At 37.8% G+C, this 26,156-nt stretch overlaps 1 protein-coding gene across 2 annotated transcripts in view; it reads left to right on the top strand.

Moving 5' to 3' along the window:
* Positions 1-24,357, top strand: part of KITLG (KIT ligand) — a 56,154-nt gene extending 31,797 nt beyond the window's left edge. The window contains exons 3-10 of one of the 2 annotated variants that reach the window (XM_084206235.1): positions 2,888-2,950; positions 7,429-7,608; positions 9,507-9,669; positions 10,536-10,631; positions 17,192-17,301; positions 17,807-17,883; positions 19,145-19,228; positions 20,430-24,357. In XM_084206235.1, the coding sequence (XP_084062361.1) occupies positions 2,888-2,950; positions 7,429-7,608; positions 9,507-9,669; positions 10,536-10,631; positions 17,192-17,301; positions 17,807-17,883; positions 19,145-19,184 (729 nt within the window). In that variant the 3' untranslated portion in view covers positions 19,185-19,228; positions 20,430-24,357. The remainder of the gene's footprint in view (positions 1-2,887; positions 2,951-7,428; positions 7,609-9,506; positions 9,670-10,535; positions 10,632-17,191; positions 17,302-17,806; positions 17,884-19,144; positions 19,229-20,429) is intronic. The other variant, XM_084206236.1, reaches the window with a different exon arrangement.
* The last annotated feature ends 1,799 nt before the right edge of the window (positions 24,358-26,156 follow it).

The raw sequence follows: 26,156 nt of genomic DNA, 5'->3' as shown, positions 1-26,156 counted from the left end.
CTGTATTAAATATTCAGACCTCTCTAAGTCAAAAGTAATCTTACATTCTCCAATTTGAGATTTTGTTACAACTGGGAATATAGCACTTTCTGTTGGTTTTATATGGATTTAAAGACATAAGTCTGGATTCCCTGCTCTTCAACTCTTTTCAGCCTGTTAGGATATCTGCAATCACACACAGCCACTAAATCAGGGGAAAAGGTTGTGACATTTTAATAACAATGCTTTTGGTTCTATACATTCCTTTGCAAGATTATCAGCTGACATTCTCTATAATAAAACTGTTACTTCTGTTTAAACCCAGGTAAGTTGTGCAGGCAGGCATTTTCTGGCCCCCCAGGTTTGTCTCTGTACTCATGGAGTTGAGTAGAGGAGCTAATAAAAAAGCCATTCCAGGACTCAGGTGGTTCCAAGGACAGTTCTATTCCGGACACCTTTGCTCAGGCAGGTCAGAGCCACCTTGTCATCTGCTCCTTGTTGGAAGCCACAGCAGTCAGGCACCCTGCACCGAGTGGGTGTGCAGAGTCCATTCATTCCTTTCAGGATCATTTCAGCAGATGAAAATCCAGTGGTTGGGTTTGGATCAGAGTCTTGGTGGTTAGTGTTCAACAAAATTTCAAGATACATTCCAGCAAAGCAAAGGAGTACAAAATACAGACCTGGTATAGAAATATCTTTTACACCAGGGGCTTTACTCTATTTTCCTTATGAGAGTTGGGAAGTCCAAGTGTGATACAAATGTAACTCCCTCACTCTGAGATCCATCGTTTACCAGCACAGCATCTGACATGTGGACTTCAGTCAACAAAACTTTAACAAGTTTCGTCTTGAGGCAGTGCATGTATTTTGTCTTTGACACCCTCCTCCCAGCGATCTTCATTTTTAGTAGTAAATTCAAAAATATCTTATCTGATTCACAGTCTGTCAAGGAGAGAAATATCTGAGGCTGAGCTGTTTGCTCCAGCTCTGATTGAGAAGGTGTAAGAGCTCTTGGGCACTTCAATTTTTTTAACTGTGCGTGAAAAGTGCCTGAGAGGCTCTGATGCCAGAAAAGTAGATTGTATACATAATGCATATCAATTCTTGTAGTGTTCATTGATATGGAACAAATTTAATCTTCCAGTGACCTTTCTTAAAGAACAGTGGTTTTGCTGGCATTGGGAAATGTGGAATCCCTCTAGAGTGAGTATGGGAAACTTTGCACATAGAGTAGCATCTTCGCTATCTGCACTGCCTAAAGTGCTGCTAATCCTACCTCTCTAGGCATGCAAAGGAAGCTAGAAAAATAACTGAATACCTATTAGTGTGCTGTGATGCCGTGATGTTTTAAAGAAGGGAACAATAGACAAAAAATTTGGATGAGGATTTAGAATAAATCTGATGCTCTAAAGAAAGAACAAATGTATTGAAATATTTTTCAGTATTTATAGCATCTTGAATCAACTCCCCAAAATGCCAGGTAATTAGAAATGAATATAGAGAATTTTAGTGGCGCTTCTGCTTCGGGAATGTATAGGTATAAAAATAAAAGAATAAAAGAAGAAACAAAACTGATTTATGGGAGGGAATTTTTAAGGATCATTCATACAGTAACTGTTCTAAAGCTGTAGGAGAAAAAAAGATGTCATTGAGCTGAAAAATTGTAGCTTAGCCCACATAAATTAAAAAATGTTTGAAATTCACTTGTGTTTGGCTGTGTATAAGCATTGCCCTTGATCATTTCTAGAACCATATTGTTTTGAAATAACTGGTTTAATTTTCAATTGAAACAGACTTTTAATTAAGAAATAAAACATTATGTTTTGCCAAACAAAATACCTAAAAACCGCTCAGGGGAAAAGAAATCCCTGTGCTGGTTGCTATAGCAGCAAAATCAAAAGCAGCCATAACAGAATGATCTTTAACCTGAAACAGAAATGCTTTTGCACCAAAGGAGCTACATCTGTGCATATTGTTTTAGACTATGTGGATTTCAAACCAGGATGAGAAGTATCAATTGACTCTTTCTTTGTTAGAGGATAGGTCTATTGTATCAGTAAGCATCATATTGTGACGCTTTTGAAAAGATATTTCAAAAGGCTGTGGATTTGTGGCAGTCCAGTGACTGTTGGACTGTTCATCTCCCAACCCAGCACATTCCCCAGATGTTCAGCCGTGTCTCGCAGTAGTGTTGGAACCCATCTGGGGCAGACTGTATAGGATAATTCAGTGGGAACCCTTCTTCCACTCCTTGTCTTTGCTGCAAGCAGCACACTTCATGCCCACCCCCATCTGCAAAGCTGCACCTTATGTATGTGGAAGCTCTCCTTTGCCCCAGGACATTGCTGTGATATAATGATATTGCTCATCATTAGTAAGAAGCCCAACTCCAAAGTTAAGGTTGTGCTTAAGTGTTTTTCTGACCTGGTACATAACTAAGCACAAGGCAGGCCAGTATTTAGGTTCAGATGCATGTTCAAGTTGGATGTTATTTGAAGGAAAAAGGGCAATTTACTTCTGGGTCCTCTACTGTCTACAGTAGAAGTTGTCATGTAAACACTTCAAGGCATTAAAAGATGGAAGGGCAGTGGATTTTCTGTAGTTATGAAAAACATCAGATCACTTCTCCTCAACCCATTGTTGACTTTAACTCTGCTGGGAGAGAAGAGATCAGATCAGATCAGATCTGGGCATATTGCAGAGCTGTGGAAAGGTGGTTCACTTGTGAGTAAGTAAGTGTCAATAGCAGTTCCAGAGGAAAGTAAGCATGCAAGTAAAATTTTTGCCTGCACCTGTAATTTACTGAAAATTTGTATTGATATTTGGTAGATTTTGTTGAATGCTGTAATGGAAATAAAGTCTTACTTTGTGTAGTAAGTAATAACATTTTTATTATCTGTTTATTTAGGTTGGAAATCTCCCAAATGATTATATGATAACCCTTAAATATGTCCCGAAGATGGATAGTCTGGTATGTACAACGACTTCAGGTTATTCCAGATAAAATAGCCTACTGGAACCAGTGATGGCTGTAATATTCTGTACCTAGTCCTCTGTCTTAGCAAGTTACAGTTGAATAATGTTTATTTCACTTTTCATATGATTCCCAAGTATTTACAATTAAAAGAAATGTAGAACGATTCCTGCAGTCCCTTAAAACTTTTTTAATTACAGGGATTCTAGGAAAGTATTTCTTCATATTAATTTTTTAAAATTTTTCTGGTGAAAAGTTAAATTTTCATTGCGTTATTATTTCGTCAATATTATTTCATCATTTCAATTGAAAAATATTGCTTTCTTGAAGAAATAGGTTCTCTGTAATTGTACTTTGGAACATACTCTAGAAGTTCTTGTTTCAGCCAGTGGAATTGCCACCAGAGCACAACAAATACTAAGCATCCAGTAAAGAGAGCCCCAAGTTCAGCACATGGTGGCGTCAGTAATTTAGCAAACTCTAGAATTTCAAACATACTTTATGTTATTCTTTCTTTATAATCCCATACTTAATACATTGTGGTACTTTCAAATAAGCATTATCTATACATCTTAAAATTATATAACTTTTTTTTAATAATATAATTTTATTGAACCATCTACTACATATTTTTTGTTTTTCCTTAGTTTAGTAAAAAAAATTTTGAAGTTTTGTATTGAAAACTTGGTTGTTGCAAACATTGTAATAAAAAGGAGGAAAGGAAACAAGGTGAAAGTACAAATTATGCTGAATGTTATATTGTTTTAAGTCAAGGAAAAAAGTAAGAAAATTATAATTTTGTCAGTTAAACTGAACAAAACTGTGCCTGTCTTAAGAATTAATCATTGTACACTAATATCAGTAGCTGAAAAATATCTACTGGATGTAAGAAGCTGTTTTTGTGTCTGTACAAAATTTTCACTGTAAAAATCCAATTTGTATGTGATACACATATAAAAATGTATCCTACCCTACAACAATGTGGCAAATCTAGCAATATTCCCTATTGATATTGGAAATCTGTGCCAGAAGCAACATTCAGTCCTGAATAACAAGAAGATGGGAGGAGGACCAGGAGGCTGCAGGATAGTGAAGGGCCCTGTGTTGTGAGGTTATGAAGGGTTATGTCAGATGTTGAAGTGTTTTTAAGAGTTTTGCTGGATGCTTGAGGGGTTCACTAAAACTTAGAGTATTTTGGAAAACCCGGTTTAAAGTTGGTTCTTTAGACAGGAAAACTCTGCAGAATGAATGCTGTTGAAGTCAGGTACTAGGTCCTATATAAATAAAACGAATAGAAAATTTTCCATTTCTATAGAATATCCAATATTTAGAGAAAAAGGAGCAAGATTGTCTGCCAGCATCCCCTGACTGCTGGGCTTTTTGAAATTCACTGATCTTGGTGTCTGATGTGATGATATTCACCTCTATGGAGGACAACTATAGCTTGAGTGCTGTTTCCCCAGCTTCCAGCCCATTCAGCTGTTGGGCTGGATTGAGACTGTTCCCTCCACTGCACTCCTGGGGGTGCTGGCAGATGAAGAAGGCCAGGGAACCTGCTTGAGCAATCAGTCCTGGTTGTTCTCACTCTTGCTTCTCTCCTTGGTTCAGTTTTGACTGCCAGAATGCAGGTTCTTTTCCATTCTTTTCAGTGCTATGTCATCTTGATGCATCATATCCAGACATTTAGATCCAGTTTACGTTTACAACAAGCAGCCAAGAAATAAAAAGGAAGAAGAGAAGTTCAGAGCTGAGACTTCCATGTTTTCTTTGCACACCACTTTCAGTCATGGTGATGGCAGGTGCAGTTCTTGGCCACATGCCTTCACAGGACAAAGTATTCAGCAGTATTCAGATCCCACTTTGCCAGATTCCTCTCTGGGAATTCCAGGTTGTGTTCTGCATACCACAGCAAGGCTTCCTGAATAAGTAGGCTTTACTCTGGTCCATGCAAGCTGGGAAACCCATGGCTTTGCCTAAAGTAAATGCCCTTTGCTCAACTCTGAAGGGATTGAAATGGTGATTTCAGTCTTCAGTGCGTGCATAAAGGGGGAAGTGTACCCAAGGTAGCAAGTCCCAAATGTAGATGACTAAGGGTAGGAAGGCAGGGTGAACACAAAGCAGATGGGAAGCCAGTGTAGTGCATGTAACAGGAACAGACTGACCCATCCATTAAACAGAAGGGTTGTTGCATTATGCACTAGCTGAAGGCAACTGAGTGGCTTTAAAAGTAGTCTTGTATAGAGTAAACTGTGTAGTTGAACCTGAAGGTTAAAAGGCAGAGATGACAGCAAAGGGCTGAATTCAGAAGAGGAGTTCATTTAAACTTTTACACAGATGTAGAAAGTAATAGCCAAATGAGAGCTACCCTGAAGTACAGGGGAAATCACATTTGCAATTGCCATAAAATGTAAATCTTGGTCAAAGTTTACACAAAATATCAGAGTTGAGCCTCTATTTCTCTTTGCAAATAATGTCATATTTTTCAATTAGAGCAGTTTTATCCATGTTTTTGGTAGGTATTGACATAGCAAGGGATTGCACAGCTTGACATTACTGAAAAGAGAACTTAGAGCTTTTGTGAAATACAGCTTTGTAGGTCAGAACAGTTCAGTTAGAGGAGACTCCCACACGCATGCTAAACCACAGGAGCAACAAAACAGACTCCCTGCTGGAATTGCCAAATGCTCACTGGAAGAAGCAGCAAGCTTATGCTAGTCCCTGCCAGAGGATAATGCTCACCCACAAAACCTCAAAGGAAAAGGTTTTCGAGGTTTCCAGTTCAGGGAAGCACAGTAGTTGGTTCTGTGTCAGTGTTCCCACCCCGAAGCAGAGGAAAGAAAATGCATTGCCTGTCTGTGGGGGCGGTGGGACATGGCACAACATACGCTGCCTGAGCAGAATATGTTTCAACAAGCTTTCTCTGATTTATTTGCTTCTGCCTCCCCCCTCACCTTGCTGTCCTTGAAGGAAAAAGGGGAAGCAGACTCAAGCCAAAAGCTATCCATTTTGCTTTCTGTTTCTTTCTTTTTTAAGTCATTGTTGAGATAATTGCAGGAGGTTATATCACTTACTTGCCACAGGTTGTCATTGTATGAGAGAGTGGTACACAGAAGTGGAAATTCAGGTGGAACTGAACAATGTATTTACATTTGGTTCTCTGAGCCTGGAAGCCTAATAGTCTGATTAGTCTTCAGAAATGTGAAGTGTATTTTTTCTTGTCAGAAACATTTACACATCAAAGCAGAACAACACCTGTGGATTTATTTTATTTTTTTTAAGGAATCTGTATGCAGGTTTATTGAAGAAATTGAGTAAATGAGATTAAGCCTAGAAGTGTGTACATTGCCAAACATTTGCTGTGTGTTGCAGAAGGTGGATTCAGTGGGTGCTGCCTATCCACTGCGCAGCAATTGGAAACTGGTTTAGTGATACTGAGAGTACTTAGTGTTTGTTGGGACAAGATCTTTGTATCTGGAAGGCTTTAATGAGACATTTTCAATATTGGGAAAAAAAAAAAGTCATATATGGAATAAATTCTCATGACATTTGCCTTTAAAAATTTAGCTTTTATTGGGAAGGTATTTACAGGTACAAATTGCAGTTCTGACTTATGCATTACCTGTATTTTTCCTGATAATGCCATGTTAGGGATTTTCCTGGGCTGGGTGAATATTTCCTCTATTTGACTACTGTTATATATGTTATATATATCTAAGTAAAAGAAGTTAATGACTTCCTCTAAGACAGCAAGATGAATTACCAAGTTTCAGTCATGTGATCAGCTGTACAAACTTTGTCTGCAGATAATTGCATAGGTGTTAGTGTATACAGTGACAGGCTCTGCAGAACACTTTTGTTATCAAAGACTCAGGAAGAAGAAAGGCTTTTAGATCTAAAAACTGCTCCCAGTAATGGCATTTAGTGAAAAAGCTGAAGAGAAAGAATTAACTCAGCTAACTAGTTTAAAGGTGGATAAAAGCACACAGGGATTTCATGCAAAATTTTTATGGAAAGCCTCCTGAAAAGAAATTTAAATCAAGAATCTTTGGGGTTAACTGAGTCATGTAAGGTAACAACAATAAATGAAAACTGATATTTAAAGAATTGTTAAGGCAGTAGAAATTGAAAAGAAAATAAATAGGTTAATGAAAGCATGGACTAGGGTTCATAGTAGCATGTTCCAAGGCTCAAATGCTCAACACACTGACGCTTGGCATTCATTGAGAATTTAATGAAGGGATGGCATATAACAGACAACCATAAATATGTCAGTATCAGTGAGAATAGAAATATTACCAACAGGACTGAAGAGAAAATTGGTCACATTAAAGAAGGAGAATTGTAATTTATACTTTTGAGATAGTTTAAATTGGAAAGAACAGTCTAATTTACTTTTGCACATTGAGATGTTTAACCAGTTTTCACAAATGTCTGATATTTAATTTACATCTGTTTCTCTTTTTATCCCCTGACAGCCTAGTCACTGTTGGTTGCATTTGATGGTGCCTGAATTTTCAAGGAGTCTACATAATCTTCTCCAGAAATTTTCAGATATTCCAGATATGTCGGATGTTTTAAGCAACTATTCAATCATCAATAATCTCACAAGGATAATTAATGATCTTATGGCATGCCTTGCTTTTGATAAAAACAAGGTAATTGTATACAGAATTTCAGCTTTTGTACTGGATACTTATTTTTTACTTTCTGTTGCACAATATTCAGTAATAGTTCAGGATTTTCCAAGGCTTTATTAGATTTGTTTTCATTTCTATTCCTGTGCATCTGAAATCCTGCTTTGTTTAGAAATGCACTGAGTACACTGTGCTAACATTTGTTAATTTTCATCTCCTGTTTCAAAGAAAAATGGCTTGGAAGGAATTACAGTATATATAATGACCTGTATGCAGTTATTTAAAGTCAGAAATGTGATGGTCGTCCCTAAGATAATGAATCCATTCTGATCTTTTTGAAACTAGCAGAAATCTTCCTTGTGTATCCAGATTAAATTATATATTTTGCTAGTGATCTTAATGTAAATTTAAAGATGATTTGGTTAAAGTTATTAATATATTTTAGTATGTATCACAGTGTGTGAAGCTCTGAAAGCTTCTCCATGGTTTAATTAACTTTTTTATATAAAGGCACAGCAAAGACCAGAGGACATTGGTCCATTTCCATGTGTTTCTGCATTCTGAAAGCACCTGGAAGTATTCTCACTCAGATGTCTGATTTTCTGTGCAGGCAGGGAAGGGGGGGGAAGAAATTAATTTTCCAGTCAGTTATCCAGATCTGACCAGACTATCAGTAATTAAAAATAAGTTCTGTAGTTGAAGATTCACTGAATAAAACAGGTAAAATACACCAAGTCCTTTAGAGCAAGTGTTTTATCTTCCAAACACAGTTGTTTTTATCAGCTAAGTCCTTAGTTTTTGTAATTGCAGCTTTTCAACCCCCAGAATGAATCAAATACGTAAAACACTCAGGTGCCTTTAGAGTGGAATAGCCTTGTAAGCTTGCCATGTCTTTGCATTGCACTGAGTATTTAGATATCCCCTACTTTTCCATTTCCAACTGAATTATCTCCAATCTTCAGTGTATATATATTTTTTTCTTTTCTATTTTTGTCCTGATGATTCAAAGCACTCAGCTGGGATGTGGTTGGGGAAGAGGAATTTTATTTTGTAGAATGGAAAAGTAAATATCCTGCAATTCAGCAAAACAACTAGCTATTGATTTCCTTAGAGAATAATGATCTTAAGTCTGGTACTTTCAGCATCGAACATAAAATAACTTTGGAGCCAAAACCAGGAGGTTTTCTTTAGGGCATACTTGGACCATGTTCTTACCACTGTCCTCCTCCTTAAGAGTACAGAGTAACCCCAGGCCAAACTTGACTTGCTGACATAAAAAAAAAAAAAAAGGAAAAAAAAAAAAAGAAGAAGAAGAAGAAAGCCATCAGTCATCGCCATGGATCTCAATCATGTTGTTTAGTCTGGCATAACAAACGTGTCTGTTAGACCTCAGAGTGGTGACTGGGCTTCCTTGTGCTTCCTTGTTTATAGTTGCTCTTATTTTTAGGTCTGTTATCAGGGATCTCAGCCTGTTTCTGAGCAGTGCTGTACCCCAGCTATTGTATTTTGTTCCCCGTTCTCTTGATGACAATACCAATGATTGTTGTGTTCATATGTTGAGATTAAAAGACTCATGTGAACCTTTGCAAAGGAAGGTGAAGTCAAGGGGAATTTCTTAATGAAGGGAATTTTAAAAAGTCTCTTGGTTTTCAGTATAGGATGAGAGACTGTCTTTCATTCCTTAGCAATTTTGCAACACTGTATTAATAATTCATTTCTATTTGCAAAGCTAATTTGAAGTCCTCAGATCAGAAGGCTTCTTTATTTTATGAAGATTGTATACAGCTAATGTAGTTGTCAGCAGGTTAAAAATACAAACAATTTTGTATCATCTTTGGGTATTTTTATCATTTGTTGAGGGGCTGAATTGAACATCTCCCTTGACCTTCTTTCAAGCTGAATTCTATATTTTACTCTAGGATTTTGTAAAAGAAAATGGTCACCTTTATGAAGAAGGTCACTTCATTCCTGAGGATTTTTTTAGGCACTTTAATAGTACCATTGAGGTCTACAAAGAGTCTGCAGACAGACTGGATAAGAATGACTGCATTCTGCCTTCAACAGTAGGAACACCAGAGAATGGTAAGAGGGGTCTCCTTTTGGGGAACAGAACCTAGGCAGATAAAAATGTGTGATTTTCCTTGGATTTCAGAGTTGCTAAAGATCTGGTACCATGCCTCCATGTCACCTTTTTACTGCAGGTTAAAATAACTACTGACACTGAAGGTTGTGTTTCTGTTCAAAGTCAAGTTCTAGTGCCATCACTCCTAGATACATCATTTCTCAGTATAATCAAAATAACCTCGCATTATGCTGCTCTGTTTCTATTCATCCAAAATATATCCTGAATTGTCTTTTTTACATTGTCCTTCTTCTCTTCTCTTAATGCTCTATTTAGTTTTATAAGGTGGTAAAAGAGCCTAAGATTGCACAACTGAAAGTAGAGGAAGTTAGGACAAGCAGCCTTGAGTCACCTTCAATTTCATCCCCCTTTTCCTGAACAGGGAAATGTTTAGTTCATTTGAACATTTTAACAAGCTCAGGTCAAGCTCCTGCAGCTCTTTCTTATCCTTCCAGTAAATGGAGGGTTTGTATTACCTTTTCTTTTACTCTCTCTGATGACAGATATTAGCTTTTTAATTAGGGCAATTTGTCTGGTTGTACAGTTACATCAGTAGTAACTAGAAGCAGATCAGTGCCATAACTTAAGAACTTGTAAGCAGTAACTGCTTTTCCAGATTAGTTATTCAGCAGCAGCTCAGCATGTAGACACTTCTGCCTCTTAATAAAACTGCCTTTTTTGGCTTAATCCACTTTATGAACAGTCCTACAGCCAGCTTTTAAAACAGCCGTATAGTCACATTAGAGTAGTCCTGTAGCCCATCGTCTTATATAGAGGGAACTGTATTTTAAGTTTCATAATTCTGACACATTCGTTTTCTATTTAGATTCCAGAGTCGCTGTCACAAAAACATTTTTGTTTCCTCCTGTTGCTGCCAGCTCTCTTAGGAATGACAGCATTGGCAGTAGCACTAGCAGTAACAGTAAGTACAAGTGATTGAATATATGTCTCCATTTTGTTCTGGTAGCTGGTTGTGAGAGCTCAGAGGAAAAGAATGTCATTAATTGTGCAAATTAATGGGAAGTTACATGTTCCTGATGGTGTACCATGTGTTTCTCAGCTGTCATACTGAAATGCAACGAACTTATCTAATCAAAATGTAGAGATGCTATCGAGTTACAATTATGTGACAGCAATCTACAACTTGGAGAGGGCAGGCCTCTCCGTTTTGGCTGTCATGAGGTCTCACTAGTCATATGGCCTCAGAAAATTTGGCCAGACACCTCATTTTAACTCTCAGCAAAGGAAGTTGCTCCAAATGAACAGAATAGCTATCCTAAATCAGATGAGGGTACTCACATGAACAAAGAGGATACCGATATATTGCATTTTGAGAGTACTGTCAATCCCAACCAAGCTTTACACCAGCCCTGAGGACCATCCCCGTGTTTGTTTGGTGTAGTTGCAGCAGGGCCACCTCCACAAATCAGCATGCTTTCACTTGGAGTTAATGACAAAGTCACTACTGTTCTGGCAGGCTGTAACCTTCTCGCTGGCATACTCATGTCCTCCTTTCTTATCTGTCTTGGTCGCTTATTACATGACATCTCCCTGATAAGAGTCCAGAATGGTCGCTGTAAAAGCCTCAACATTGCCTATCATGAGGTCAGGAAGGGTACAGGAATCTGAGGGGAGAGGAAACAGTGAAGTTTCAGGGGTTTTTAGTGACATCTTGTACAACAAGGTGAACACTATCTGGGGCTTCCCAGGTGAACAAGCGGGGATTTCCTTAGAGGTTCCTGAAACGGTGATCAAAGTTTAACCTTGTTGTTTCCTTGTTCTCGTTTCCCAGACAGGTCAAGATGTCACCATGTATCTAGCTCTCTGTCCAATTTCCCCTTTTCACTTCACAAACATCTGTGTTCTCTGAGTGTGCGGTGATGAAGTGTGTGACTGGTGCTCCATGTGCTTGAGGAAATACGTCCAGAGGGGCAGCCTGATGGAATCTAGTGGGCACAATGGTGGCTTCTGTTGGCAACACAGTTGCTACTAGGCCTGATTTTTCTCTCATGCTCCTTCCCTTTGGAATTTGTAATCTAGTTACCCTCTGGGCTTTTAGCACCATGCATGCTACCTCGTACTTGGCTCACAGCTGCTATCAGATTTGAAGCCTTTCTTGATTGCTTTCTAATTAAGAGTAGGTCTTAAGTCATCACAGCCCAGAACCCTCAGAGTAGAAGGAATTAAAAAACCCCCTCCACTCCTGGCTGCCAGCCTGAGTCTTTGGAAAAGAGAAGACTCACTGCCGTAGATTCCTTGCCAGGAGGTCATTGAGCTGTCTGCAAATAACCTGATGAGCCCAGGGCCAGCTCTGAGGCTCTAGGAAGGGGTTAAAGTATTCATACCTGTCTCTCTCTCAGGTCTGAACGTGGGATAATTTTTGCTGTCATTGCTAGAGGAAAAATATTCAGCCGCAGCCTGAAGCAATGGGAATGGATCGAGAAGCCAAAAGACAGACAGACTACAGGAGTAGTTGAGATGAAAGGAGTTTGACCCAGTACAGTGACAGGAGGAGGGATGCCAGGCAGTGCAGTGGAGTGTGGCACCTGTGTCTGTACTGTGGAGGAGAGTGCAGAAGCAGGATTATTAATCTTGTTTTATAATTGGAACTGATAATCAAGTTGGAAAAAAGCCTAATTAAAATAATGCAGTAAATTGCTTGGCTACCATATGCTGTACAGGTGTGTTTTAACTGATTATCAGTCTCTTAAGCAATTTATTGGAAAATTGGATATCAATTAACAGCCTTATGTAGAAATGACATGAGGACTGCATGTCTGGCTGGGTCTGGGGACAGTTTGAACTCATAATCAGATTAAATTACATTAATTTGGATGCTGACTGGTTGCACCGTAGTTACTCGTTTGGAGGTTTCCTGCAGGGAGGGAGCTGTGGAATCTTTATTGACAGCCTTGGTTTATTCCCTGAAATGGCCTTTAGTGCCAGTCATAGTTTTGTCTTGACTTTATTGCTAAGGAAATTTTGGTTTTAGTTAATCCTTACCTTCTTGGAATGAACAACAGTGAATAAACCTTAGTACTTCCCCTGTGAAGTCTCCCCAGCATAGCATTCCCCTGGCTTCAGTACTGTTCTCAGAAAAGCACCACTAAATTCAAATTTCAAAAAGGAAAACATTGAAAAGAGGGGAGGACTGAAAAAAACCATCTTCAGACACAAACTACAGTATTTTTTTTTTTAATTAGCCCTTTAATTTTAAACAGTTTTGAGTTATTTTTCAGCTTAATAGTTTCCAGGGCATTTAGAAGCATTCAGTGTTTTTAAAAGAACCCCTCCAGATTAATATACTTTGAATCTATTAATACAGTCTGTGTAGTCAGATGACTTGAACTGCCCCAGTTCTACATTCAGCTTAGAAAAACCCGAAGTGCATCATCCAATAAAATAATTTGTGAAATATCATAGAAATTGTATATAACTTAGCTAAGTTATGGATTTTTATTTTTGCTATTTTTGTTGAGTCATATTTCATGACTCCGTTGTTCTTACACAACAATAAAATTAAACTAATATAATAGAGTAGAATCTCAAGTAAATACACACAAAAAGTCTTAGCCCAGCCAAATGAAAAATAGAACAATTGTTTTTTGGATGGTAATAGTGCTTTATTCATTCTTGTATATTGAATGTAGACTTGTAACATGTTTCCACTTCATCTTTTCTCAAAAGCAGAAAGATCTTTTCTTATTTCTCATAAAATTCTCAGAAGACTACCGCTACCATCCCCAATTTATTTAGGCTGCTTTGTTTTTTTCCTTTTTGTGTTACCTGACTGTAATCCACTGACGTTCCAATTTGCTGTTAAAGTTCCAGTCTTGCTCATATTTCTTGACATGATTATACCACACATTGTCTAGAGAATGTAGATGAGATGGCTCCTATGTAAAGAAGAAGGTTCAGGATAAGAAGACTTGAGTCCTGATCTCTTCTTTCAGTGGTTGAAACCATCAGATGAACTTCATGTTGCTCTGATCAAAGCTTGAACTTGCTAGCTGCGACTAAAACTTCTTCAATTGAATGCCATAACATTCTTTATAATTTCATAAAGAGTTCAGTGTTGCCTCCTTACATTTTTGTCTGTAATTTCCTTACAATAATTTAGCCCTATTATTTAGTCCTGAGTAGCTCAAAGAACATGTAAACACTGAGATCTCTGTAACTGTTTTTAGGAAGTTCTCCTTTTTTAATTAAGTAAAAGATACCATAGTTTAATTCAGTAATTGCACAACAATTTTAAAATGTTCTCCCATAGCTTAATGCAATTTGTGCTGCCTTCTGTGCCTTTGTTCCTTTGTTCCAACTTAATAGTTAATGGAAAACCCTAATGAACAGGTGAGAGCTGCTCTGCATTTTTACAGATAAGATCTTGTGGTAATTGTGTTGGAACTGAGCAGAGGTAAACTGGAAATTCCTTTGAGACATATATGGCAAAAAAAAAAAAAAAAAGAAGTCAGTTCTTTCAATCATAATCTCACATGGCTCAAGTAGGAAGCGGCTCAATAACTTCATTGTGTAGATGAGTAGCTTTTCATGTAAATATATTTTGTTTACATCTTGACATCCCAATATCCAGGAAGACTCTACGTCAATCAGCATCAAATGAGCTCACTTCCTTAGGGAATCTTCCACAAGAGACAGAGTGAGAGCTCTGAGAGATGCTGGCCTGCATCCACTGCCCTTTTTCACTCTCCTGGATAGAGTCAGCAGTTCCTCTGGCATTGCTCAAAGAGCTCATAAAGTTATTGGTACACCTAGTTCCTGCTATTCCTTCTCCTCCTCTGCCTTTACAACTGATGGAAATCAGAATCTTTCTGTGTAGAGCTCCAAAGTTTTTAACAGAGGAAAAGGTCCCAATGTTAGCCAGTTTTCTTTCTTCTCTCCATTTTCTTCATTAAGACAAGTCTCTGGGAGGTTCTGCAGACTGAAAATTCTTCAGCCTGTTCTGTTTTAAATTTTAATATAAATAAAGGGCACATGAAGAAACCTGCCATGACTCATTTCATTCCCCCCAGATCTTTCAAGAGAATTTTTTCTGGACTTGAAAGTGAAATTAAATATTCTGGTTTTGCTTGCTTTTTAAGGTAGTTATGGATTACTTAACTTTCAAATGTATTCATAGACTGTCATGTTGTGGAAAAGAAAATCTGTTGTCATTTTTAAAAGGTAGGCTAAGGAGAGTGTCACAATGGGATTGTATTTAGGCTTGATCCCTGGATTGTGTATCCCCCTATGGAAAGCTAATTATAAATTCCTTTCAGTTTTCCATAGATGATTAAGAAATCATCTGCATTGGAGGTAACTTTTCAGAAATCAGATTTTTCCTCGTTGTAAAGGTGTCTCTTCTGTTGTCTTAAATTGCATTAAGCTTGTGAAAAATACTGTTAAAAACAAAGGTACAAAATTATCGCTGATTATCCTGCATGCAGAACATTTCTCTAGCAGTTCATGTAAAAAACAGCATGCTTGCCATGACATGCTGCCCAGCACTGCGGGTAGGCAGAGGGTTTTTGAGGTTATACACTCTACCATAACATGTTATCAAACACATTATGCTCTACATCACCTAAAGAGTTTTTCCTTTGATTTTTATTTCACTTTTTAATTTTTTTCTGAAGTTTGCGGGGTGGAATCCAGAAAACATAGCTATCCCCATGTGATTTACATAATGTAGCTGTAAAACTCAGCAGTCTCTCACTGAGAAGAATGGCATTAGGCAAATGAGGATTGCTTTTTACTTGCTTAGAGCACAAGAGCGACGTCAGAATTTTCTTCTGAGAATACAGTTTAGATAAACGACAGTGGGAGAGCATTTCTAGGGTTGTTCAGGCTGGCTCCACCCACTTAATTTTGCCTAGTTTTCTTGCAGATCAGTTCTGCAAGCAAACATCCTCTGTGCCTAATCTGAGACAGAAAGTTAGAAAGGTTATGTGTCCCCAGTTAATGTCTGCTCCTGGCTTTAATGTCTGAGCAGAGAGAGGCAGCCTAATCACTAGCCTCTCTTTTTCAGCTGATGTTCACCTCTGTAGAACTTTGTCTGCTATCTTTCCCTTCTGTAGACAGATTTCTTTCACGGTAAGCTGGCATTGGTTGTGCTTGACTGATGTTTCCTTTTAGTGTGCCGAATCTACCAGATATAGGTGAAACTCAAGCCCCTGCAGTCAGAACCTAGACTTTGTAAACAGAGATATGTAACAGAGACACAGAGATATATGTAGTATATGAATATATAAAATATAGACTTTATGTTGTCTTGTTATTTCTAACAATGTTGAGCCTAGAAAACACAGCTGAATTTCAGAGATAAAAAGAACATTTGTCTAAAACTTGAAAAATGTCAACAAGAAAATCTGAGAGTTGAAAATGAATTGCTAGTTAATTATAAGAACACTTCTTTCTAAACTAACGTATTTTCTTGGAGGCTGTTTAATAATGTACTAAACACATGTTGTTTGACCCAGAATATCATACTGTGTGTGCTTAGACATTTGCTGTTTGCATGAGTCACGCAAATTTGAGTGCTGTCAGTTCATTTTCATTTCTATGTATCCAATCACCTACACTTTTCCAGTGCTTACAGTTTGGTTCTTTTCCTGTAATCTGTCAATACCCCCACCATTCGAGGTGCAGACACCCAGTTTGAAATGAACCAAACCTGGGTGAACAACATCTAAAATACCCGTCTCCTGAGGTTCACTTTGCATTCCAGGAGGAGGGTCCCCAGGTGATTCTGTGGGACTTTCCACATCCTACTCTTGAAATAACTGAAGGGACAATTTTTAGTTTCAGCATGCATACAGCTCCCAGTGAGGGGAATGGAATTGTGTTCATAAAAGAATAGGATTGGTGCTCTTCTATACAAAATGTTAAAAGCTATCAAGAATTGGTTATAACCAAATAACACACTGTCAAACCTGAGGGTACAAGAGTTTGATCTTGCTGAAGTCAGAGGTACCTTTCCAGGAAGCTTTAGAAGTGATCAAGTTTATTTTGTTAAATTAACCTCCCTGAGAGCCCTCAGGTTGGTCATTGATTAGTGCCAAGGCAAAGTGCCTGCAGTCAGTGGGAGCAGTCTGATGGAACCAGTGCAAATGCATGAATTGATATATATTCTTTTCCAAATAATTCCTTTGTGTTTCAAAGTAAGACCTTTAAAAATTAAGAAATCCAAAACTTTCAAGTGTGGGAAGGAGATGATTCTCTACAAATGGCAAAAAGAGAATTGGTGTTGGTACTTTTCAACACTGTTGTTTCAGAAGTGGGTGGAGCATCCTTGCGGACAAAAATTTCCTGTAAGATTTTGTATGAAGTGCATCTCATGGACATTGCACTTTGAAGTATCTGATCTGCCATTTAAGTTGCTGTTATGTAGGTGGTGCATGAAAGTACTCTTGCTAATAGTGCTGCCCTAAAGACAGTTTTCTGCTATAAATCTGTCTTCACTAATGAGGGTATCTTTAATTACAGAAGAAGCACTTGGCTTCATTAACAGCTCCAGCCTGCAAGGGATCAGCATAGCACTGTCATCATTGCTGTCTCTCCTTATTGGCTTTATTTTGGGAGCCATATACTGGAAGGTAAGAGATACTACATATAATTGTTTACATAGTGATGCTACATTTCTTAGCTGTGGGGAGGTGGGAATAAGAGAACTGTTTTGTATTTGAAAGCAGTGATGCCTCTTTTGATCTCCACTTAACTGTGACTTGCAGATGTAAATCTGTGTGTCAAATTCTTGAATTCTACCATCAAAGTGCAAATCCTGTCTTATCAGCATGATTGCTCTCTAATTGGAAACAAAAATTTGGGGATTCACCCAATTTTTCATTTCTCCTATTGTATATTGAGAAAGGATTTTTTTTTTTCCTTTTGGCCCTTATGCCCCTGCCTACAATACAAAAACTTCAAAAGTAAAAATTATATCAGTAGTAGATGTATGTTAGAGGACAAGATTTGGCCTACATTTTGCAAGATGATTTTGATATTGAACATCTTTGAAACATACAATTGTTTAGTTACTAAAGAAAGCTTTAGAATATTTATAGCTTTAGAATATTTATATTTAGTGCATTTTCTTCCTAGAAAATACATCCCAAATCCAGACCAGAAAGTGATGAAACTACACAGTGTCATGACTATCAAGAGGAAAATGAGATAAGGTATATTGTTTCACTTAAAATTTGCATTTACAGGTGTAATTTTATCTCTGAGAATTACTTCCTGTTTAGCTGTGTGACAAACACAAAAAAACCCCAAACACAAGGTCTTGCTGCAGAGGTAGAATATGTGCTTAGAGTGCCATTTAAAGGACTTTCTGGTTTAAACACAGAAATTGGTGTGGAGGATACTTCTGCATACAGCATTTTATTATAGGGACTTTTTTTTGTCTATCTTTATTCCCACTGTGAGAAAGGATTGCTGAGACCTATAGGAAAACCAACAAAATAAAGTAAATGTTGTTATTTGCTCTGTGGTGTAAAGCTAGGTTGGAGTTATAGAAATAAATAGAAAGCAATGTCTTTCTGGTTTTGCTTCTAAATCCTTTCAAATACCTCTTACAATAATATTTTTTATATCCTTTCACTTTTTTACATTCCCCAGGGTACTATGTTTTCTGGTTGTTTTGTTTTAATATTTGTGGAAAGTTAATGAGAACTCATTCAAATGTTAATAACTTCTTAAGGTCATCCTGAAATGATTCACAGCTTTCTTCCTACTTATACACTGATTTATCTGATTTTTAAAGAGAGAAAGTTCTGAGCAAATCAAAAATATCTTAGAAATAACAGTTTGAGGTCAGATTTTAACTATGAATGATTTAGGGAAAGATCTGATGCAGGTGGCTGAAGGACATGCCCTGTAGTGTTCTCACACTGTGTGAAATGCCTGGTGCTGCCCATTGGGGAAGGGACAAACAGGCAAGGTTCTGATCTAGCAGTTTGGTCACAGGAGCTGAAATTTCCCATGTTTAAGCTTGCTAAAGTAATAAATTCTTAAAACTAATTTTCTTCCTATACAGTATATAGAATGGAAGGCTGTGCATTCATATCACCAAGTATATTGGTTCCTACAAATAACTCATTCTGCCCATCATCCTCATAGGTGTTAAAACCTGTGAAATGGAACATACATCTTCCTTTTAACTTCACAGAAAATACAAAACATTTTTTTATATGAAGAAAAGATGACACAGTTAAATGCAGGAGAGGGCCTTTGCAGGAACTTGAAACAGATTGCATTCTCTATCAGGTGTCTTTGTAAAAATATGGCATGTCTTTTGGCATACATGGCATAGATGACTATTACAAATTTCTCCTCCCTGAGAAATTAGGAATATTCATCTATAAGTAGGAATATTCTTCTATTCTATTTCCTTGGAAGGCTATTACTGTAGTAATAAAGTACCTTTTTTTTTTCCAGTATGTTGCAGCAAAAAGAAAAAGAACATCTACAAGTGTAGCTGTTGCTTTTTCTCCCTCAACACTGTTACTGTTTCGTGTACTGGTAAGTTGGCTATGGTGAGAGTTTTACCATAGACTTAATTACTTTCATCTGCTGCAATATAAAGTGATTCAGAGTCCATTTTCGGGAAAAAAAGAAATCTTGCTATCAGTAGGTTTCATTTAGCATTTAGTAGGTGTATCAGATCTTAAGCAGCTAATTTAATTAATCCTGTATCATTAATGTAGACCTTTGATTTTTAACTTGAATGCTTCAAAATGAAATTTACAAGAATTCCAGAATAAAGCACAGCTACTGCTTTTCATTTTTGGTGTTAGAGCTGATACAGAGAAGCCTTCAGCTGTTACTCGACAGCTGTTTCAAAGCAATGTGAACTAAAGAACACAATGTGAGCTAAAGAACACAATCTGGTAAAATTAGCAGGTGAGTGCAGGAGAACAGGCCAAATAGAGCTGAGCTTTCATATAATTGTAGCTTAGTCAGCACATTTCTGTAGTCCCTGTAGCATCAGTCTTGCTTTAGTAAGAATGAGCAGCAAAGGTGAGTGAGGTTTCTCAGTCCCAGCTGTCCTCTGCAGAGCAGCACTTCTCTGGCAAGAGGCTTCTCACCACAGAAACTGCTGTATTTAACCCATGGCACCTATGTAAGAGTCTGGGAAATTCAGACAGCGCTGAACTCTTCATTCTTTATCAGGAGTGGAAAGAGCACCATTAGAGTATAACAGACAATCTCAGTTTTGGAGTTTTTCCTGTAGCTGTTATTTTCAGGTGCTCAATATGATTGAATTATCTACAACTTGAGAGGTTTTTCATTCTCCTTAACTGCTTTGTTCTACCATATGCTCATTGAGAATCAAAGTTGCCACTGCATTGGACAAGTTGTTCCATTTTTCCAAAGATGTAAACTCAGTTTGGTTCGTCCAGATGACTTCAAAGGGAAGTTTGCTGCCAGAGATTGCCAATGCCAAAATGCCCAAACAGTTCTGTAAAACATGAGAGTGGTTCCATTACCTTAGATGACATCAATGAGCTTTTGCAGGCAAGTGTGTTCTTGCATCAGGAAAGTACATCTTATAACATTTTTCCTTCTCAGTAAAGAATTTCCTATGCAAGTATCATTAAATTTATTTCCAAAATTATAGGAAAAAAATGTCTATGTTGTATGTCTGTGAAAAGATCTACTGTTTAGTAATACAGAAGGGAAAACTAATCAGCAAAATCAGAATTTCTGTTTTTCTCTTCAGGCAGGTAACAGTTCCATGTTCGCTTCATAAATGAAGCAGCTTTAAGCACATTCGTATTCCTTCTGGAGTGACAGACTGAGTCTGCATCTGTTGTTGCTGCCCATGACTCCATAGACATGATACAGTGATGAGGACAATTTGTGTTTGTTACTGTGAAACCAACACTGAATTGAACAATGACAAGAAGAGTGTGCACTTAGCAGGACTGTATCTTATGTGAATATCTACCTTGTGTGACATTTGAGGTTTTTTAATTGCATTAATACTTTCAGCTGACTCTGGCAAACAAAGTATGTCCTGAACAAAAAAAGCATTTTTCAAATGCCTCCGACAGTGTGTAATCATTGCAAGTCATAAATACCTTTGCATCCTTAATTTAAATTCTGTGTCCTCTACCTTAAATTGATGTCTTCAGATGAAGGTCTCTGAACTGACAGAAAATGCAGAAATGGATACAGATAACATACTCTTCAATATTGTATATAAAACTTGAAAGCAAAGTCATGCCCTGAGCTCGTGTTCTAGACCTAGACTTATAAGGAGCTGTGTTTATGCCTGTCAAAGGCAGTGTGTACAGCAACACGTGGTCTCTATCGGGTGCCAGGTGGCTGGCTGCCCACCCCAGAAAGCCTCAAGAATTCATCAGCGTTGGTGGTCTCTGTTCAGGAGAACCAAATACTGGATGAAGACAAAGTAAACAGGAGGTGAATGTACCTCGTGGAGCTTCGAAGAATTAAGTGTAACTGCTGGCTGTGTGAACACTGGTGAAATTTCCAGTCGTGCTAAGGCAAAGTAAAGAGTCTGAATTGCGTTCAAACATCACAATAAAGACAAACCCATGAAATGCATTTTAAATTCTGAAGATGCATGCCATTTATACCTTGTCTGTAAATGTATAGCATAGAAAATCGGAGAGATCCTGAGAGTGTATTTAGCTTTTACTTACATCAGCTGTAATAAATGTTTGCGTTGTGTTTTAAGTGATTAGTAAGCTTTAATATCCTGGCATTCTCCATTCTAGAAAGTTAATTCTTTTGGAACAAAAGAGAAAGGCTTTGTTTCCCACCTGTCTTCTGCATCTATTACTGTTACAGTATCCATGGAATATGAACAGGACTGATGTACAGATGTGCATTTTCAAGTAAATCTTAAAAATACCATGGTAAAAGTTACAAGTGTAGTTGTGCATCTTTTCATCTTGTCTCTTCCCAGATAATGAGTATGAATTATTTACCTGTATTAGGGGTTGTAATTCAGAAGGGTAAATGGTAAAAGCTCACATGAGGTGACAAACTGTCATCTATAGTGATATTGACCAGCTCAACAAGAGTTTTAGTTTAAATAAATTGAAAACTTAAAAAAAACCCCAACCAAACAACCAAAAAAAACCCACCAACCCTTTTAAAGTTTTGCATAAAGTCGGAGTTCTCCTTAAAATGTATAGTTACTAAATTTTTTAAGAGTCCTAGTGGAAGTTTTATTCTTCTGTTCAATTTCCTGAGAACCATGCATAAAAAGAATATGTCATACATATAATAATATGTGTGTGTGTGTGTGTGTGTGTGTGTGTGTATCTGTATTATTGGTAAAACTGTCCTTCAGACTTGCAAAAAGAAAAAAAACTCAGAACCTTACCATACTTGATGATGTTGCATGTAGCTACACTGCATGGAATTTTGACCCTACTGCAATAAGGTTGAAATTTCTCATGAATTCATGGATGGAAGGATTTGATCATGGGAATTTTTATTTATACTCAGGCCTTTTTTGCACTTTCTGTTTGTCATAAAAGGGTCTTCAAGTCCTACTCAGCTAGTATAAATTAGCATAGTTCTATTAAGGATAACAGAACTTTGCGGTTTGCATCACCTGAGGAACTTCTCTTAGACTAGATCAAAAGAAGCTTAGTGTCAGAATTAGGCCTTCACATTTATTCTGAAGATGGTGGAGCACTCACCAGTGTTGCTCATCACTTCTAAAAAGCAAGTGCAATCCTCACGCAGTGGAATTCCCCATCTAAAGCTGAGTCTCCTTTGACTCTGTGTAGGTCTTTACTCACAAGGCCCTCAGACTTTGACTTTCAAACTTTTTTAAGAGGTACCCTAAAAGAAATGTCAGCATGATCTAACTGATGGAAATTTGCACCTTATTGGTAATGCAGAGAGTAAATGTGTATTGGTTTTGACCGAATGGAAAAGTATCCACAGCAAATGGAAGCAATTATCCTTACATATTGTATGAAAACCTTAAATACTTCATACAATGTGTACTTGAGGCTAGCTTATGCATTTGAGGGTTTGGGTTTTTTCCTTAGCTTCAGTAAAACAAAAATTTTATATTTATTAATGTTCTTTGTTGATAAAAATGCTCATTTTTCTAAAGACATTCTTTCCAGAAAATCAAATAATAACACTTAATTTGGGTCACATTGGTGTGTCCCAAATTATACTTTGATATTCAAAAGCAGCCTATTCAAATTTTAGGCTTCTTAATCTTCAATACTATAGAAAATATCAGCTATGAATTGAAACAAATAAAAATTGACTATGACAAAATGTTCACTTTCCAGTCACTTTCAAATAATGTCAGACACTTTAATCTCTTCCGTGGAGCAAGGTAAATTTTAAATTTTATGAGAACAGAAAGAAAGCTCATGTATACTTTTGACCTTCACATCACAGCCATTATTCTTTGAATGTGCACAAAAGTTCATGCGACACCTGGAGTAGCAGAACTGTTGTCGGACCACATGGTTTTCCCATTCTTTGCCCTCATTTCGAGAGTTCTGAACACAAGAGAGACCTGGTTGGGTGTTCTCAATCCTTTTGCAACCCAGAAGGAGACTTCAGGACATTCATGGATACACTAGGTAGCATGGAACTTTGACATGGCATCATGAATTTACTGGAAACTTTCTGTGCCCACCGAGGAGATCTTTACTGTGGACATAGTGAGATTCTGGGAGACTACTGACTTGTGAGACATCTTTGAAATCAGTGGAAATAGAGTAATATACTCTTCAGTTGGAGATGGGGTGGCAGACATAGACCTTTAATTGCTTCTTAACTTCTAAAGAAGTTCAACTTCTAAAGAGTGATCAGTTTTTCAGTCTTCTTTTTGGGTAGACAGAACCCATGCATTAACGAAGGTGGAAAATCAACACACTCCCTCTTAGAATAAAACTGGGGAAAAAAGGGGTATTTTTTTTTCTATATAAAAGTCAACCAAATTTGGCTTTTGGATATCTGTGGTTTGGTGAGAAGTGTAACATTTTTAGGTTTCCTTTGAAATAGTTGAGCTTTGCATGCAATTACTAGTGGCCTTGTGAGAATAAAAAAGCAGATAGGCTTATACTGAGTAACTGTTCTACTTTAGATGTGTGTTTACTTGAATGAATTAATGGTACTTATTTCATCACGAGGTCATTTTATAAGCATATAAAATGTGCTTTACTATAGAGTATGTGTACAACCTGCACATGTTTTATCATCTGCAGCAGCTCTGTTTTCTCTGTTGCTCTACATAATATGCTGAAACTGTTCAGTACACAAAACAGAATTATTAATTTAAAAATTTAACAGTACACATAAAATACTGATATTTTGAGTTTGATTTATGTTTAGGAATTATCCAATATTTTTCAATTCATAAATATAATTAAACTGTCTTAAATGCAGATTTACAGTAATGGTGGCATGTTGCTATTTTTTTATCAAATTAATGGAACGTGGAAATTTCAGACTCTTTAGTGATAGAGACACAGACGTTTGCTGGTTGCATTATGGGCAAATTCATTTATTTCAATGTAAATGTCAGCACAGTTTTGCATAGTTACATTCTGACTGAAGGTAATCAACAAAGTTTATAAAATGTGATGTGTATGTACATATGTGTCCTCTTAAAGATAGATGTTTTCCCAGATCCCTTTTTATACCAGTTCAGATTTGGAATTTACATTATATACATATGCTTTATTGTTCTAAATAAAGATATTATGCACTGTCAAATAATTAGTATATTGCATTGTGTTAGTCCCAATTAAGACATTTTTATGTCCTGTCATCATCTGGAAGAATTCTCTGTCAGAACATATGCTGCTTGATGCGGACTCCTTCACTTAATGCAGACATTTCATGATAATGCACTTCTTTGGCAGGGAGTGGCATTTACCAGGATCTTTCAGTAGAAAGCAGAGCTTATCCTGGTAAGGATGGCAACCTTCCTTTAAGTTTTCAGCAGTTTACTGTGGGTTTTCTGTAAGAAGTCTAGGATGGGATGGGTTTGGGAGGAGGAAGCGAGCTGCTCAGGGAGCTCTGGCACCTCTCCCTTCCTGAGAGAGAATGGAAAGATGACAGCTAAAGATGAAGAGGTAAACCTGCTGAGACTTTCAGCCTGCCTCAGAGAGCATTAATGAGACTTGGAAGACAGAGGGGACGTTGCAGTAGGCAGATACAGAGTGATTTGCAAATAGGAATAGAGACAGGACTGATGAGGAAGAGCAGAGCAGAGTTAATGGACTGGGACACAAGGGAACAGAGTTCGGAGGTGCCAGAATTTGGGGTATGGATATGAATGAAAGCTGTGGCTGCTGATCTGGGCACAGCCTGAAGTGCAGTTGATGGCTTGAAGAAGGCCATGAAACAGCCCTCACTGATGGTCTAGCAGGAGTAGAAGGTGCCCCCAGGCAGGGAATAATGTGCTCTGACTCCATGATTCAGAAGGCTGAGCAATTGCTTTATTAAGCTACACTATATTACACTAATACTATATTAGAACTATACTAAAGAGATGCTATACTAAATTACATACGAAAGAAAAACCCGTGACTGTCTCCAGACAGTCAGATGCAGCTTTGAGTGTTTGGCTAATCACTCAAAACAACTTTCACCCATGTCCAATAACCAAATCACTTTGGGTAAACAATCTCCATAACACATTCCACAGGTGCAAAACAACAGGAGCAGTGAAAAGAGATAAGAATTGTTTTCTCTTCTTCTCTGAGGTTCTCACTGCCTTCCCCAGGAAAAATCCTGGAAGAGAGAGTTATGTCTCTCTCTGTTCAGAGAATGTGAATACCACAATGCCCTGTGGAGCAGCACTGGTGTCTCAGGTGGATCAGCAGTAGGATGGCACTGGATTCAGCTAAGGCCCCATGAGCACCATGTAGCTGCAGAGTTGGAAACTAGTGTACTTCATGAGCAAGCTGCATTAATGCCACAAAAACTCCAATTTGGCCTGGAATTTCAGGAAGGCAGAAGTAACAGTAGGAATGAGATGTGAACATTCTTAGCTAACAAAACAACTCTTGCTGAAGTCAGGAGGTGGTAACTCGTGATCTGGTTCAATGTCCAGATAGAGATTGGTGGTGAGGGGTGTTCTTCAAAGGTCTCTATTGGGAAAGGTAGTGTTTAATATCTTCACCAATGCGACAGACAGTGGGATCAAGTGCTCCCTCACCATGCTTACAGACAGCACCAAGCTGAGTGGTCTCAAATGTATCTCAAGCTCCATAAACAGGAAGCATGGCCAGCAGGTTGAAGGAAGTGACTCTGGCCCTCTGCTCCGCTCCATTCTGGTGACACTCCACCTGAAGTATTGCATCCAGCTCTGGGGCCCCAGCACACAAGAGGAATGGACCTGTTGGAGACTGTCCAGAAGAAGGACTCAAAAATGGTTAGGGAGATGAAATATGTCCCTGTGAAGAAAGGTGAGAGAGTTGGGGCTATT

Source organism: Fringilla coelebs (assembly GCF_963513975.1).
Source record: "Fringilla coelebs genome assembly, chromosome: 5".
NCBI classification, from domain to species: Eukaryota; Metazoa; Chordata; class Aves; order Passeriformes; family Fringillidae; genus Fringilla; species Fringilla coelebs.
This window is presented reverse-complemented; position numbering and strand designations above follow the sequence as displayed.